General features: G+C 42.2%; 1 protein-coding gene across 2 annotated transcripts in view; it reads right to left on the bottom strand.

Moving 5' to 3' along the window:
- ralgapa2 (Ral GTPase activating protein catalytic subunit alpha 2) overlaps positions 1–17,900 on the bottom strand; it is a 101,040-nt gene that overhangs the window by 47,784 nt on the left and 35,356 nt on the right. Inside the window, exons 9-24 of one of the 2 annotated variants that reach the window (XM_046061740.1) lie at positions 17,509–17,717; positions 16,396–16,635; positions 15,954–16,133; positions 15,308–15,442; positions 15,007–15,155; positions 14,731–14,842; positions 14,134–14,371; positions 13,164–13,337; positions 8,407–8,529; positions 7,530–7,615; positions 7,338–7,428; positions 6,966–7,139; positions 5,781–5,954; positions 4,838–5,031; positions 4,423–4,521; positions 3,531–3,686 (exon numbers count right to left, since the gene is read on the bottom strand). In XM_046061740.1, coding sequence (XP_045917696.1) covers positions 3,531–3,686; positions 4,423–4,521; positions 4,838–5,031; positions 5,781–5,954; positions 6,966–7,139; positions 7,338–7,428; positions 7,530–7,615; positions 8,407–8,529; positions 13,164–13,337; positions 14,134–14,371; positions 14,731–14,842; positions 15,007–15,155; positions 15,308–15,442; positions 15,954–16,133; positions 16,396–16,635; positions 17,509–17,717 — 2,534 coding nt within the window. The remainder of the gene's footprint in view (positions 1–3,530; positions 3,687–4,422; positions 4,522–4,837; positions 5,032–5,780; positions 5,955–6,965; positions 7,140–7,337; positions 7,429–7,529; positions 7,616–8,406; positions 8,530–13,163; positions 13,338–14,133; positions 14,372–14,730; positions 14,843–15,006; positions 15,156–15,307; positions 15,443–15,953; positions 16,134–16,395; positions 16,636–17,508; positions 17,718–17,900) is intronic. The other variant, XM_046061741.1, reaches the window with a different exon arrangement.

Below are 17,900 nucleotides of genomic sequence, written 5' to 3'. Positions count from 1 at the left end.
GAGAGAGAGAGAGAGAGAGAGAGAGAGAGAGAGAGAGAGAGAGAGAGAGAGAGCAGATGGATTGTTCACAGAGGATAAGAGGGAGAACAAAAGACCTTAACTTTTGTTAGTTACATGTATATACACACAAGCAAACCTGTAATTAAAGCCATACACAAGGTATTGTTTTGCTCAGGTACAGGCGGCTCAGTGGCAGATGGGTGCTCTTTCAACATGGACATATGCTATACTGCACAAACTGCTCAAGTATGTACTGTGTAATACCATGCTACACAAGAGCATAAGCTGTGAACAGGGTTTCCACGCTATTACTATTAACTGACAGAAGAAAAACAACATATTGGTATGCAAATGCAGCATCTCAGTAAGGCAGAAAGATTGTTCTCCCTCTTATCTGCAACATGCATGTGCATTTTTGTGTGCCAAGGCAAGGTCCAGGCTAGAAACACCTGCCTACTTGGCCATAAACTTGTGTAAATCCGACAGTTCAAACATCAGCCTGTTTCGAGCTGAACTGAAGGGCACCTTAGCAAACAGACATGCACACAATTTCTCTCTCTCTCTGTCTCTCTCAATCACACACACACACACACACACACACACACACACACACACACACACACACACACACACACACACACTGTACCATCTATCTATGACATTAATCACCTGAAGCTTTGGTAAACAGAGACCGCAGGTGAACAAAAGAGGAATAGAATAAACACGCAGAGGCAATAAGTAGGAAGTCAAACCAACACGATGCACTGCATGTGGAAAATTGGTGGGAAGAGCTTTAGGACTGAGGACCCATTTTACCCTCATTTTGTTGGTAATTGACCTCTGAAGCATAATGTGCAGTGCAGCCAGAGGTAATTAGCATGCAACAAACTGTTGCTTGATTGCCTGAAATGAGCATTTTAGAAGAAGCCACAAATGTAAAATGCAAAGTGTTTTCTATTGTATGTGTAAGTAGAGGGAACCTGATTTGAGGTGTGTGTATAGAAATGGGAATTGAGCTCTGCATGTGGCTCTGTGTTGGCAGTAGGAATGGCCCCTGCATCAACAAAAGGTGCATTAACGTAACTCTGAATAGAGCCACCTCGGGCCTTTTCATTTGGCCTCATCTCCAGGAAAGCACATGCCGTCCACCTGCTGGCCCCTGGGGTGACAGGGTTCAGTCCGATATTACATCACTCCACACATTGGAAAAATTTTGTCTAATTTACTAAACATGGACGCTTGCAGTTTAGCATGGGTCAGATTTCCTGTTGCAATTCAACGGCACTCTCAACACTATGAATATTTGGGGTTTTCCCTTCACAGGCTGTTTAGAAGGGATCTTACCCACCTGCATAACTGTGAGGTGGGGAGGATTAATCAACAGCCACGTTAGTGACTTAGGGGTCAACTGTCACATTTTAATCTGGCAGTAAATACATTATACAAGACTGCTCTCTCTTGCGGCACACTAAGTTATAGAGGAGCTAGTTTAGCTCTGAAAGCACAGCATATAACATGTACTTAGCATGTTACATGTTAGTACATGCAAGGATACTGGTGTTTTAAATATATGATATACTGATACATGATTTCTTTGCAAAAACACTTTTTTCACTATACTTACCAATGGGTAAATGGTAGTTTTCGGCCAGTCAAAGCGCTTTTTACACTACATCACATTCCCCTATTCACACACTTCATACATGCCTGACTGCTAACACTAACACAGCCAGCGGGGGCAATTTGAGGTTTAGTATCTTGCCCAAGGACACAACTCATGCAGACTGGAGGAGCAGGGGGATCGATCCGCCAATCTTTGGATTAACGGGCAACCTGCTCTACCTCCTGAGCCACAGCCGTCCCACAAAATACAATGTTGACTACTGCAGTCCAGACAGTAGACCTATTAGATAGATTACTGCTATTGTACTACGGTCATGCCTTTGTGGGACCAGTGACCATGGCATGGCAACCAGGACAATAGCCCTGACCTTGGCACTCTGTCAGATGGAAGGAGAATCCCTCCAAGGGAACAGTCATTTTTCTCTAAGCTTAGTTGAATTTAGTGGCGAGAAGTGACAGTGGGATTCCCCCATTGTCTAGAAACCTGGCTGTTTAAGGCAGATTTTACTACTTGGTAAGCAGGTAGTCTAAAAAAAATGCTCAACCTTTGAGCTAGAGTATTGTAAGATACCAATGTACAGTAACCATGTATGTAGTAAAAACCAAAACTATTATAAATATAAATATTTGAAACTAACTAATTGCATGTGCACAATCATATTAGATGATTTGCAGACCAACCTGTACTGATGGCTACTTCAATCAAAAAAGTAATGTGTGAAAAAATATATATGCATCATGGATTTGGAAAATATATGTTTTTTCCTTTTTTGGTTTGGGGTGGGGGCTGTGGGTGATGGTGGGGGTGGGGGGTGGGGGGCGTAAGAGCCACTTTCTTATGTTAAGCAGGCGTGCGGCTGTCCTCTATTGTGTGGCGTGAGGACTCTTTTCTCTGGCCAATTTGAGCATGCTTCAGTGGCCAGCCTGGCTCTGGCCCCCCGACGCATTATACAGAGCCACAACAAAAGCTGGAGAATGTTGCCGTGTCCCTCAGTGTGCCCCCCTCATTGCTCTACTCTACACTACGTTCCCCAGACTCCCCTCCCGCTCCTTCACACACTTGCATACACACAGGCAGGCAGGCAGGCAGGCCAGTCTACTCTGGGCCCCTGGCCGACGTGTCAGTCTAACGGAGCGCGACAGACGTCAATCCTTAATTAATCACGTATACGCGGCAGGGGTTCAAAACATTATTTAACGACATGGAAAACATTCTAATAAGCTTGTCGCACTGCCAAGGCGCAATAGAAACCCAGCCAGGAGGGCATATATATACACACACACTTGCATCCAAAACACCCCCCCAAACACACACACACACACACACACACACACACACACACACACTTTTATCACTGTCCTTTGTTTTGAGGGACTCCATTCATCTCCACTCAGCTTTGACTGGATTCTGGAAGGAATGGAGCTTGGCCAGATTTAAATATGAGGATGGGTGTGGCTAAAAGAGGTGGAAGATGCCAAAACACAGAAGCATTCTTCATCACCACTGGTTGGCAAAGAGTTTTCAAAATTACCAGCTAAAATAAAAGCCGTATGTTCTTACAATGCAGTGCTCCTATATGACCCCAGTCGTCACTGACTCAGTTACAGTCATCATGTTGATCATAAATATCTGTTAAAACAAATGGCACTGGACACACTGAATATAGATGACAAGTCATGGGATCTTCTTAGGAATTACATCTAGAACTAAGAGGTGCATAGGAATCACTGAGTCACATCACACAGTAATGAGTAGACAGCACATTGGCAAATACAACCCATCCTTTTCCAGATTTTAAACAGGGCCAATGCATGTGCATCACATGAGTTTGACTGGTCTGCCATCGAGTGGTGGAAAAACAAGAACATCTGGCAGCCTTACTGTAGGCGCCACCTGCTGGCTGTACCTGGTCGCCGCTGGTGAGACCCTTGTGCATGACGTGGTAGAGGTGCACCAAGAAATCACTGCTGGGCAGCACATCCTGATGCCTGGTCATCATCTCACAGATCAGCTTGTAGGCCTGCAGCTTGCCGGCCTTGTACTCAGCTGGCAACATGGTGGCCTGTGGGGGAAAGAGAGAGGCTGAGGTCAGTATTATTACGAGAAGTTGAAGACTCTGACATGTTTAACATCTATTATGCTGCAGGGGTGTTTGGAGAAAAGGATCGATTTTGTCCATTTCTTTTGTTCATGTGGTGGAAACTTGTCAGCACCGGAGTTGCACCCAATTTAGCGAGCACATTCACCGTTCTCCATCAATGAGGCAAACTACACATTCTGAGTTCGACTTTAATATGCAAGTATCTTTTTCTTTTGCTGAAATAGTACGATTAGATACATTCATTTACATGTGTTTAGTCCCTGTGTCTGTTACTGCTAAAGCTAATCATTCAGTCCTGATTACTTATCATGGTGCTGCAGGGAAATATAATCCAATTGCTTCCTGAGCATTAGAGGATTCTCCCTGGGAAACACCTATCAGATATTGCTGACAACAGCTGATGTAAATAACACATCGATGAACATATTGATGAACTTGATTCATGATTATTTTGACAATGGACCTGACAATGGATCTGGCTATCAGGAGCAAAAATAAATTCTTTTCTGAAAATTGAAATTTCTTTTCTTTTCTAAATTCTTTATCCTGCATGCTGTATACCTACTAAACAATAACACACTTTCAATCTAAACCTGAGTTCCTTAGTTGCTTGTTGTTCCACATTTTCAATTTTATGCATAAAAGTATTTATTCATTGTGACTTTTGCTTTCTGAATGTTGTCTACTGTGTTGTTACCCTGAAGAGCCAGGAGGCCAACATTCGAAGTGGAGGAATGAAGACAGGCTGGGGAGGAGAAGACTGGTTGTCCACACTAATCCCAAGATTGTCCCGGATCTGTAAGCACAAGTTCACTTTCAGTCAATAAACATAACCACCATACATAATCTTTGTAAGCATCTGTGTGTGAGAAAGTACAGGATTAAGTTTATATGATTTTATATTTATATTATCTGTTCTAAAATGCTCGATCCATTTACATTGATACTGTTAACTACTACTAAAATAAACAGGCACTATTTCATCAACATTATAAGTTCTTCAAAACACCCATGTTTTATATGGAAAGAAGGAAGAAAACACATTAGGCATTGCATATTTAAATATGCCATCTATGCATGATATGTGGGTGGTTTTTGCCTCTCCACCATACCTTTGCCAGCTTGTGCCAAAGCTCATAAAGATAGGATAAGACCTTGGCATGGATTTTGGGGCAGCGGATGCTGTTGACATCTCCCAGGATACCCAAAATCCTCCTCCACAGGACGAAGGCTGAATCAGCATGCCAACCAGTAAGGGTCCCACCCGCAATGATGCTGACATCATCAGCCAGACACTCACTACTATCTGTATGGTCAGAAAGAGAGTCGGGTGTGGTTCGGGTTAGAGAATAAATTATTTGCTAACACCTATATTTGTAGCTGCTGGTACCTAATGCAAAGTAAACCAAATTTAATCTTACAGAGGATATGGGATTCAGTCAATAAATGCAGAACATCTTTTATAAAAAGCTATCTAAAGTTTGAGACTTGTCTGTTATACACCGTCAAAGCCATCCTGTCATTGTTTGAGCAATTGTTGACCAAATCCTTACTCTCCCTGTGCTTTTTCCCCAAATGCATCCAAGCACCAAGATCTTTGTCCACTGTAACTGATCAAAGCACTGAAACACTTTTGGGGAAACAGGCACAAGTCACATGCATCATCCAAATGAACTCAGGTTGAATTGTGGGAGGACAGTGCCACCTAGTGAGCAGCAGACGAACGATGGGGAGTAGAGGGGGTTGAAGCCTTGCAAAGACAAGGAAATGGATCGCGAGTGAAGCAGATCTGAGGTCATTAGTAAATGGAAGATTTTTCCACTGTTTGAGCAAAATGTTGTGTAAAAGTAATTTCATATATTCAGTCGAGTAATTGAACAGGATCTGCCATCTGGGAGAATGAACAACAACAAAAAACAGAAACAACTCAAACATAGATAAGTGTAATGTAAGCAAAGGAAGTTATGGTAAGGCTGAAAAATAAAGAGCATGGATAGTCAATGGTAACTGAGGACTCTTTGGTCTGTATGATGAGTAGCAGCTGAGGAGCAGTACCCAAGTGGTGTGGCATGTGTAAGACAGACTGATGCATGGTGTCGTCCAGGGGGCAGTCCCGTGGGCACTCTGTGTGCACCAGCAGGGCTGGTGAGGCGGGCGGGTTCTGGGGGTAGTGGTTGTGGTTTTGGTAGGACGGGGGTGCAGAGTGGGGAGGGAGGGCACACTCAGGACCTAAAAACGACAAGGGGAAAGGGATAAAATTGGGATTGAGGAAGGGAGCATGGGACAAAGGAAGAGTGAAAACTTCACGATGATCACAATGTAGGACACCACAGACGTTCACGTACAAGGGTGGGAGGGGCAAAGTGGTCACAACAATCTCTCCATCAATAATGATGGGAGGGGGCAAACTAGAAGCTGAAGGGTTTAAAGCAGAGGGAACATCTTGATTATTTTCACATGAAAATAAAAATACCTGCCACTAATAAATATTACAATTCTGTGTAAATTAAAAGGGAGACCAGAGGTCAATTTCCCTCCACAAAATTCACAATGCACAAACACACAAGCGGTCAGCAGCTTTAAAAGATTAAATGGCTTAGCCAGAGAGGTACCGTAGCAGATACTGAGAAGCAGGTCAAGTTTCCTTACTGGGTCACTCTACCCAGCTAGTAACTAATCCATCAAGAGTGAGGTTATAGGAAGCACCAAAACCCCAGATGGGACACACCACAGATGAACCTGTAGAATTCCTGAATGTTTACAAAAGATTGCTCTGTGAGATCTTTTTTGCTTTTTTTATGAATAAGACAATATCTACTGTCTTTACTGAAAACAATTATTCACTGAACATGTTAAAAAAGCCAGAGAAAAGACACTACCTACATTTATATTCTCATTGTCCAATTAAGTCTAATTGGCCTCAACAGCTTCTACATTTCATCTCCTTTGTCAGTTTATCAGCTGTACAAGGTGAGAAGCTTATCTAGATTATTTTATATTAATTCACAACAGGGCTAAAGTCTACAGATCTATTGCTAACCCCATATTAAATGTGGGGCAAATCACAGCACTATTAAAGTCCTATATTAATGTCATGGTCAGCCTCTGTACACAGAAGTGTGCCTGTATTATTTCAAAGAGATTATAGTTGAAAAAAGAATTCATTGACATCTGGAATAAATACAAGGTTAAAATATTCAGTTTTAAGTGCTCAGGGTGAGTTCTTATCATTTCCGATACCTGCTAGAGCCTCATTGTGGCTGAGCAGCAGACTTCCCTGGCTCTGGGGGTCAGTTGTCACGTCCATGTGGGCCGACTGTGTGGACTGAGTATCAGCTTCCTCATCAAAGGCCTGCCAGGTAACCTCAGCATCGTTGAGGTAGCCGTTGGACGTCTCACTGCTTATACTCTCACCTAGGTAGGGTGGGTGAATGAGGGAGATAAAGGAGTGTAAGAAGTTTAATACAGAGAAGTATGACATATAAGGTGCTGGCTGTGTAAGGAAAACTTTTAAAAACAGAGATTCTTCATGTTGAACATTTTAAAACACAGCTACACAGATATCACGGACATGATCATTTTAAAGAAATAATTTGTGATGCAATGTCTAACTTTTCTCTCTGAGCTTGGGTCTTGTGTGGTTTGTGTGTCCCTCAGCGTTGCACTCTGTCTCATGTGGACTGCTGCTCCGCCGGATGAGGATCTAGGAATACAGAAACAAACATTAAAGAATAGACATTTGTCTGGGCAAATCTTATTTAATTTCTTTGACATAATCCTATAATACAAGATGATTCTTCTCACCACTGGTGGTTCATTGCTTTCTCTCCTCCCCTCAGACGTCCTGGTATCAGAGCCGCAGGAAGTAGGGGAGTACTCTCTCTTCTGGGCTGAAGTGCAACAGGGGATATTACAAATAGGCAGATAAACCAGAATTAAATTATCTTAAAAGCTTTTATCGCTGTACTGCTACGTTTATGTCCTTGAGTTTAATTGGACTGGCAAAAATATTTCTAGGGTTCCTTTTTAACATCCGGCCTGGCTGACTAGATGAAAATTGCTTTTCAAGGCTAACTCTGGCTCATTTACAATTCTATTTTTCCTGTTGATCAATGAGCATTGTGCCTGTCAAATAAACTAATGCAAAATATAAATTACATAAAAAGGCATCAAAATCCATGACACCCTAGATGCCAGGTTTCCCCACATAATCTTTATAGGTGGTAAACATGAATAAAAATGAGATGCAGAGATCCATACTAAATATTTAATTTCACATATATTAGCTTTCAGCAGATGTCACATCGACATATATTTCTAAATGTACAATTTTGCAATATGCATCCATCAAAGGATTGCCTCATATTCCAGACCCAATGTCTAATACTATTCCACCGCCACTAACTATGGCCTACACACCAATAATATCTGACCCAGTGTCAACAACAAATAAAAGGCTCAACAAAGATAGACTATTAAATTGGATTTCACTAATTGTAACGGGTGTAATTAATAAAATGGCAACTCAACTGGCAAATTACTTTTTCCTTTTTTCAATAACCTGATGGCTTACATGTAGCTTAGCTAAATCTCTTTTTTATACAACCCCAATGTGTGTCATTTCAGTCCAGATCAGAAGTGAAATGTGGGGAATTAGAATAAAGTTTGTGTTTGTATATACCTGGCAAAGTGTCAGACAGCTGCTGGGTGATGTCTGAGGTGCTACTGCTACGTGGCAGAGGGCTATCCCCGCCTCCCAGCTCCTCCTCTCCCCCACATTCTGACAGCTGACACTCCTCCACATCTGACAGCCAGGAGAAACGAAGACAGCTTGTTAGGCAGGGCCACAAGACCAAACAAAAACTGTAACACAGACCTTCACATGGAAACACGCCAAGATATGTCATTTGTTATCTTTAGGGACTTGAAGTGAAAGAATACGTAAAGAACTTACAGAGTCATGAGAACAGTGGAGAGAAATTAGGACATGCACACATGCAGACGTATTCTTGTTATAGATGGTATTCCCACACATTTTTCAGTAAGTGAGAACAAGACAATCTTAAGTTCCTGTTACACATAAACCTCTCTGCTCCAAAACAATGTCACAACACTCACAGAAACTGGCGGCATATGACAGATTATGATTGATAGATGGAAAGGCAGGGTGGAGGTCACAAACACACAAACACAGGCAGCTCTCAGAATACACTTTACCTGAGAGTCTGTGAGAGCAAGCAGAGTTACCAGAAGAGATACCAGGCAAGAAAGAGCTCACAGTGTGGAGCAGCATAGGAACGCTTTTAGTAGTGGGCAAAGCCTCGTATAGATGAACACAGTTGCTGATGGACTGGCTTCGCTTAGCTTCCATCAGGGAAAAAGAAAGAAGAGAAAAAAAAGAAAGATGGAAACAGAAAAGAGTTACAGGGAAGAAGACAGTATTCAATAACAGCAAAGTACAGAGTGCTACGAAGGCGCTTCAGTTAATAAAAACATTCCTGATCAGGAAAACAGAGTAAATCAAGTGCAGCATAACCAGAGCTTGACCTTAACATGGTCAAATAGGCATTGGTTGAAATCTGAATATAAGACAAAAATTCCAGAAAAACAACAACAACTGTGGCTATGAGAAAGAATTGTAAATATGATTTGAACCAGAAGAAAACCATTTGATTAAAGTATTTGTGTAAAATGCAGCATCACATTGACATTTGTTTAGACTAAAGCCTGACTGATTACAGACACTGGTATTGATGTCTGAGAGTTTTATAAGAAGAAGAAACAACTTTATATATGTAGCGTCTTTTAAAACAATGTTACAAAGTGCTTTTCATAGAAAAAACAAAATTAAAACAAATTATCACTATTAAATAAAATACCCCAAATACAATAAAATAACATATAAATACTAAACAGTAATAAATGTAGGTAGTTTGAAGTTTCATGGAACAGATGTTAGTCATAACATTTCGTTCCCTTTCAGTCGAGTCACTTGATACAACACATGTATTCACACCCCGCAGAGCAGCCACTGAACCGGAGTCAAACCGTAGGAAGGAACGTCCATTATAGAGCACTAAAAAGGGTATAAAGGGTATATTTCGGTCCTGACACCAAAGTGCTGGGTGCAGATGAACAGATTAAGCTGCCAGGGCCATACTGCCAGCAGACTGATTATGTCGGCATACCATGACTTCGCACAATCCCCAGAACAGGCTGTATCATGTCCACTGGGGTAAATGCATACAGGAGCGAGATGGGCCATGGGTGCACTAGCGTACCTATTCCCAGAGGCACTTTGTAGTCCATTATGGAAAATAATAGGGGGCAGTTGGTATTTGCTCGCTATCAGAGCCCAACCATCCAGACAGACTAAAATGTGAACGGCCCTCTCCCGGAGATGAGCGGTGAAGGTGCAGGGGGCAAGTGACAGGTCGAACGGCAGCACCAGGTGTTCGTAGACTGTGCCTTCGAATGTAAACACTAGAAACTGCCTGTGGTCTGGGTGTACCACTACATGAAAGTAAGTGTCTGTGAGATCGATTGCTGCAAACAAGTCCCCCAAGCCTATCGTGTTCAGGAGCTGCCCGGGTGTTAGCATTTTGAACATGCAAGTTCATTGGTATCTGTTTAACAATCTCAGGTCTAGAATGGGACGAAACTCCTGCCCCTTTCTTCGGAACAACGAAATTAACAACTGTACCAACTTTTGTTCACCTTTGAAGCGGGAATCACTTTCTCTCTTGTTTAACTGAGTGTTTATTTCCTGCCTCAGCACTGTGGCTGCTTTGTCCCCTACAACTGCGCTTATTATGGAGAGGAGGAGGGAGTGGTCTGAACTGTAACTGGTAACCCATGGCAACTCTGCACAGCTGGACATGGGGATAATGTAATCCATGGCATTTCCGACCTCACTGAGAAGAGGCACCAGCAGACCGTCGGGGGGCATCGGTGTCCCAAACTCCACCATATATATGGCTTTGTATGTATGAAGCATGGTGAGCTGAGATGTGCAGAACCTGCACTGCCCAAATGGGAGGGCTGTAGGACCGCCCACACCATGGTTGTGGAACAGAGTAGCCCAGATGCCAGCGGGAACTTCGATCAAAAGTTCCTTGCCGTCAGACTTTCTCCACAAACTTGACCTGCCTCTCCAGGGCTGAACGGCGAAGGCTTGGTGTTCATTCCACGACACAAAGTTTGTGGACCTCGTAGCCACACAACAAGTGAGCCAGCCAGGTGTCTATGGGCCACTAAGCTAACTTTAATGAGGCTGAAGCCTACTGAAGAAACAGAGCTAACTAGCTGTAGCTAGCCTGACTCAGCAGAGCTGTTCTTCACGAGGTGAAGAGCATAAGAACAGAGGTATCTTCAACCAGGCCACAAGAGGGAATGATATCCCATAATACATATGCTGTGCCGGGTAAATCGACTGAAAGGTTACTACTCAGAGCTCTCTGGTGGACAAGTTATATGATGGAGACACTGTTACTGAAAGACCTCAAACATATGGTCTATATCTTTGGAATTTCTGTAGTACAGTTTCTTGCTGCTTATTGCCCAACATATATGCCAATACCGATATATCTTCAAAGGTAATATTGGCCGATATATTGGTCCTGCCATCTGATTTATTGGTGAGATTCAACTGACATAAAACTGATGCACTTAAAAATGACCTCATACGGCACCTCGAGTAAACTTTAGTTTGTCACTTCGCAATACTACTCTTGATAATCTTGAAATTGTCACAAAAAAAATATGATTTATCCAAAAACCCTGTTTTAAGATGTGTCGCTTTTGTTTCTTAGACTAGTGTATTGCGTTCTTATGTATTTAGAAAAGGAAAATGGGATGATTTTGTCTAGGATCCCCAATCTAAATGGTGCACCAAAACACAGAAAAAGTGTACAGGCCAAACTTAGTAAATTTTCATTTCCATCTTATTTCCATCTAACACCATCTTATGATATTACAATTTAAACAAATTAGTAAAAGGTATACCTGATACCTTGTTCAACTGGGTTGTTGTAGAAACTTAATGAATACCATAATGAAATATCCAGCCCTTTTCTCCATTATCAAGACAATATCGCAGAACAATATTAGTTTGTATTTGCATGCTCAAGTACAACCAAGTTTTGACAGTTGTCAATGCTGAGGCATTGCTTTTGTGTGTGGATAGCACTTCAGGCTTAATCTCAAAGAGAGCAATGAAAGAGGACAGTTACGTTCTCTGCTTGCAGTACACTTTAATTATGCCTTTCAGTGAGAGAGATACATTGTCTCTGCTACAGCCTGCCACTGCTTCCCATTTATGCATATTAATGAGCATTAATTACACTCTTAATGAAACTATCAAAAACTGCCGTGCAATTGATGTGTGGGCCTTCTCTTGAGGAGTTGGGAGGAGGGCTGTCGAGCCTTTGAAGATCAATGTGGGAGAAATCCAATTAGGCCAAAGAAAGGGAAGGGAATTTGAAGCGGTAGTGTTTAATGTCCGTCTTTGCTTGTACGCAGACACAAATAAACAGAATGGGTGCATTAACATGCACACGAGACACATAATAGATGCAGCACACAGACACACACACCCCTTCTAAGACTTCATCCTTCAGGCACAAATACATCTGCTCCTAGCTCGACAAGCTCGTCATTTTAGTACGTTAGTGGTAATTGGGGGGGCGGAAGGCCAGGCAACGAAAAGGGATCGTCTCTGTCTTTTATCCTCCACATTAAGATTCTGTCTAGACAAAATTAAGACAAGCAAGACAGGCACTGCAGCTAGTTACTACTCTACTGCCTTCCAGCTCAACTTATAATTAGCCTGCCACATTCCTATCAGATAAGGGGTGTTTGCGGTGTCTGAACTGAGCTAATGACAATGAGTGTCCAAAGCTGGCCTTTGACATGCTGTCGGGTGGATTGTGCCTGCAATCGAGCTGACATGGAAACATGTTGACATTGGCCAGTGACATGTGAGGGGAACAATGGGGGCCATCTGTTGGCCTCTTTGTCTTTGGTGTTGGGCCTTTCAACGACACCTGGGCTAACATACACATGGACCTGTCTGAAGGCTTTCATATGCAGTCAATAAGCCTGATAAATCCTGTGGTTTGAGGTCGGGCTCCAGAAGCTTATCAGTAATGTGTTGCTGGCCCAAACAAAGCCCGGTGATTATTATAGCATGGATATACAAAAGTACATTCATGCAGAGGGTCTTCTACATTTATTCATTTAGCTGACACTTTCATCCAAAGCAACTTACAATTGCTATACATGTCAGAGGTCGCACACCTCTGGAGCAACTAGGGGTTAAGTGTCTTGCTCAGGGTTGAACCCGGGTCTCCCACACCAAAGGCAGGCATCTTATCCATTGCGCCATCACCCCCCTTGTATAAAAGTCAGTATTATACAAGGATTATAAAAAGTTCATACCAGAGGCCTTCTGTCGGACATTATTACGGGCTGTCTCTACACCTGGAGCTCCTGACGTAGTAGCGGAGCGAATCCTCATGGGCTCCTGAACTCCAATCTGCTCCCCCTGGTTCCTCCAACTCAGTGAGAAGGAACGTGCCACTGCTGCTGCCTTCTGGGAGTCCTGGAAAACTCCTGATATACAGAGAACAATACTGGCTTATAGAATATTTATGGTATTTTAGACCTTAAAAAACTTGTCATTTGACTATAACAATATACAGACTAATGGCTTGGCTGTCAATAAATGCCTGATTGCCCATATCCTTAAACTTGCATGTACTGTGGGTGTTATCTGAACTAGCTCATTGTCAAGTAAGTGAACAGGCTCCAATGTGTAGTATCTGAACATTTCTGACTTTGGCGACCAGTGGTACTATCAAAAAAGACACAGGCTGATGGATGGAAGTTGGGGAGTTAATACGTCACAGAGAAACAGAAAAAAATCCACGTCTTCTCATTTGAAAAGCTGGAAAAAGAGAATGTTCAGCTTTGTGAAAATATACTTGTTGATAAATAAACAGTATTAAATAATAAACAGTTTTAAACTGCTACACACATCTGAGCAAGGGATCATGATGTACAGATTATGTGTATTTTCACAAATCTATGCAAGTGAGGTTCAGTGCAATTAGTGTGAGCTCAGACATTTAAAGGCTTCACAAATGTTATTTTGACCAACTCAGGTTCTTTTGGTGGAAGCTTTGTAATAACTGAATAACTGTAATAAGGGAGTAACTGATCAACAGAAATTACTTATTCATGTGAAAGACAACTAACCATCCTAAAGTAAAATGTAGGAAAAATAAGGCTCCACTGTAAAGTAATCAGAATAAGATTTCCAAAAGTCAGTTTCAAACATTTTTTTATCTTTTCTTTCCAAATTCTAGCTAACCCAATTCCCATATTTTCCCCCATTTCTCCCCCTCACCACGTCCTCTCTGCTTCTTCTCCTTCTGTTCGCTGAGTTTATCCAGAGGCAGGTTGGCCATGTCCAGGCCATAAACAGAGCGTGCCAGCACAGCTGTCAGCGAATCCATGATGCTGGCCCACTCTGTCACCAGCTCCTCCCAGCAGGTAAGAGAGGACAGCACTGCCAGCAGCTCGTCCCATAGCTCCCGGGAGATAAATACACACAGGTTGGCTCGCACCCACGCCACAATGATGGTCTGAACGCCAGATGAGACAAGGAAAGACGGATTAGAATTGACAGACAGGATTGCAGCTATGACTTCCAGCCCATGATCAGAGGTGACATCAGAATTCTCACACTGATACATCTAATTTGGTATAGTGTCTCTCTGACTTTTTGTTTACAACCAATCCACCCAAGACACCCATACCCAGTACATACAGGCTCCTGAGAAATAAACTGCGGTGGTTACTCATAAAGTAATTACAGTGTACTACTGTAAAAGTATACTGAGCCATGTTGACATATCCACACTCTCTCCCTCCTCCTTTTTCTCATATGAATACAATACCGTATATCAGTATCAATGTAAAATCTAAGCATCCAAATACACACCCTAAAGAGTATAGCTGCTAAACTTTCAGCAAAGCTGTCTTTTCTTTGGTTTTCCTGTGGCCTCTTCATCACTGCCTCAGTTATCCTCAGCAGGACCTGCAGCATCTGCTCCCTGCGGTAAATCACAACAACAGGAAAAAGGTAAAGTGATGAAGTGATAAAGAATCATAAAAAGATGACATTTGAGAGTCATGAAGGGATAACTCACAAAAACTGAAAAAACAAACAATGAAACAAAAACAACAACTTCCATGTGTGTTTGAATATTTCACTGACCACGTCTGTGTATTCATTGTGTGCTCCATGATCATGTGCCGGTAGATGCTCAGAACACCCTTGCACACCTCAACCTGGTTATCCAGAAGTTTAGGTACATCCTGGCATGGCTCCAACAGAAAGACATTGGATGAGTTGGTCAGGAACACCTACACACACAAGTGCACAAAGACACAGTGAGGTTGAGCAAACAGCAAAAGACTTAAACAAAGTAAGTAAGACAATAATAAAAATAGACAAACTGCATACATAAGTATTGAGCTCTCAGGATACAAACACACCGCTGAACATAGAGACAGACCTGTAGTGTGGGCTGGATACCAGCCTTGATATTCCTGTTCTGGTCCTCAGTGAGAAAGCCCCGACTGATGGCGCTGCTGAATGAGTAAGTCCTCCCCCAGCTGGACGACCGTTTGTGGCCGTGACTCTCTATCATCTGGTAGAAGACAAAGCAAGCCAGTTTACTGGTTAGTAGACATAAGCTGAGATATTAAGACAGATGATATACACTTAAAATACCTTGCATGTTTGTTAAGAAATACATCCCGTGGTCTTAACTTGTTTATCTATGCTGTTTTGAGACTTGAGTATGTAACGTAATTCTATAATTTCTGTCAAACTGAAGTTAAAATCACACACATTTAACAAATACATTTAAAATGTATTTCTAACTGCTAAAAAAGTAAAATTGCTGATGTGTGCTGATCAGTTAACCAGACACATGATTTACAAGAGACTTCCTTTTATATGATATTAATATGCTTGTAACATCAAAACTAGGCTTGTCCATAGGTGTGCACATAATATGTATTATTTAAAGAAATATCTAAGCTGTACTACCAATCATTTTGACCTTTTAGTATATAATAATCAATCACAAGATTAGAATACTTATGCGTATGCTAGGAAAATATATTTTAATTGGCTGTTTGTATCAAGGGTTTCACCTGTGCGTGCATGCTGTTAGTCTCTGTGGTGAGTTTCTGTTCAGAGCTGTCATCCATGTCATCTGCCTGGGTAGTGTCAGGCTCTGTCATGAAGCCTGGCTTCTCCTGCAGGATCCACTTCCTGTACACTTTGATCACCTTCCTGGTTGCTGATGCCTCGCAGGACGGCAGCAGGAAAGCCTTAGGAGGGAAAATAGTGGACTTTTTATTTAAACTATTACACTATTATGAATGGTTTTAAAAAGGTAGCCTAGTAGCAGGAGGGATCTTTAAGTTACGTTAACAAACAGCCAGCAGAGGGCAACATAGTACATGTTATCACATTCTCACCATTCAGTCTGCATTCTAATCATGATCCAAAATGAAAACTATACAATAACTGCAATGTAATTAATATTTATAACCTCATATAATAAGATACTGCTTGGTGACTCCACTGTACCTGGTGGAAGACCTCATTGACAAAATTCACATTGTCCCTGGTGGAAAGCAGGATGCCCTGGACCATGTCATAGACATAGCGGTGCTCCTCCTCAATGCTACACAAACTGGAATCGCTGGGCCGCCGATCTGACAGCGTGCTGCTGTTGGAGTGGCTCTTCTCAGGCTCCCCCGTTGGCCCGTTTGTATCCCCATCTGATGTCTTATCCTTCTCCTGGCTGCTACTGCCTGCAGTGACAGTCTGGGCGCCACAGAGACACAATGAGAAACCTTTAGTATGCTACAGGGTTGCCTCTGCACAGTTAAGTAATTGCTTTCTCAAGTCTCATTGACTAGTATACATACGTATTTGTGCGAAGGTAGAAATGTGTCTACTGTTAGAGATTTAGCAATACTGTTTCAACTGCAGGCGCTTTCCATCCCTCACTGTCTCTGCTATATACATTTGGGGAAGGCTATGTAGGAAATCAGGAATGGATTCTCGTGTGATCTTGCGAATCCAGCTGCCACGCCAGATAACGTGATTTGTGCAGCAAGAATGTTCACCACATTCTCATGTAAAGTGAGAGTGACAGTAGGTGGCAGTAATACGCTTCTAAGCTGGCTGCCACAGAAGAAGAGAATGACAAGAAAACATGGCGGAGAGTGAAATTGTGAATACAGTATGGAAGTTCCAGATAATCATCAAATGTGATAAAGTAGGATATGGTAATTTAAACCATTTAATTGAATTTACAGACCAATTACTGTATTGTGATATGTACCATTATTGTGTTATACAATCACATACACCGTGACAGAAGATTTTGGCCATATCACTCACCCTTACCCACTCGTGTAATTGTGTGTTATTTGACTTTGGAGGCTGACTTGTGTTTGTGCTTGAAAAATATTTAAGAATAAAAATCTATTTTTGTGATAAAGTATTCTAGAGGTTTGCTACTGTCATAACATATATACACATACTGAATTAACAGTAGATCTTGAATTAATTTTACTGCAAAAAAAGTGTTTGCTAAAGAATATAATATTTCTACAAGCTTACAACTCCGGAAACACCATTAATCCTCCATCGAAGTATGAGAAATCAACAGAATGGTACTGTCATGCTCACCTGGATGAGTTTGGGAAGGACCTCGGTGCCATTCTTGACGCTCTGCGCCGCAGCAGCACTGCTGACGTACTTCTTCTCCAGGAAGAAGGTGACCAGCCAGGTGATAAAGGCCACACGGGGTGCCAGGTACTGGTCCCTGGTGCAGAAGGTGCTCTCATTGTTCCGCGTCACTGGCACATACAAGGGTTTTGGCCGGTGGTGGGGCAGGTCTAATTGAGCAATACAGAAGAGTAAAGGATGGCGACAGAGGGAGGGTTAAAAAATGACAAAAGGTGAAAAGTGCGAGAGAGAGAGAGAGAGAGAGAGAGAGAGAGAGAGAGAGAGAGAGAGAGAGAGAGAGAGAGAGAGAGAGAGAGAGAGAGAGAGAGAGAGAGAGAGAGCGCGCGAGATAG

Source organism: Micropterus dolomieu, linkage group LG11 (genome assembly GCF_021292245.1).
Source record: "Micropterus dolomieu isolate WLL.071019.BEF.003 ecotype Adirondacks linkage group LG11, ASM2129224v1, whole genome shotgun sequence".
In the NCBI taxonomy this organism is placed as follows: Eukaryota; Metazoa; Chordata; class Actinopteri; order Centrarchiformes; family Centrarchidae; genus Micropterus; species Micropterus dolomieu.
The sequence above is the reverse complement of the archived record's forward strand: the minus strand, read 5'-3'. Positions and strand labels throughout refer to the sequence as shown.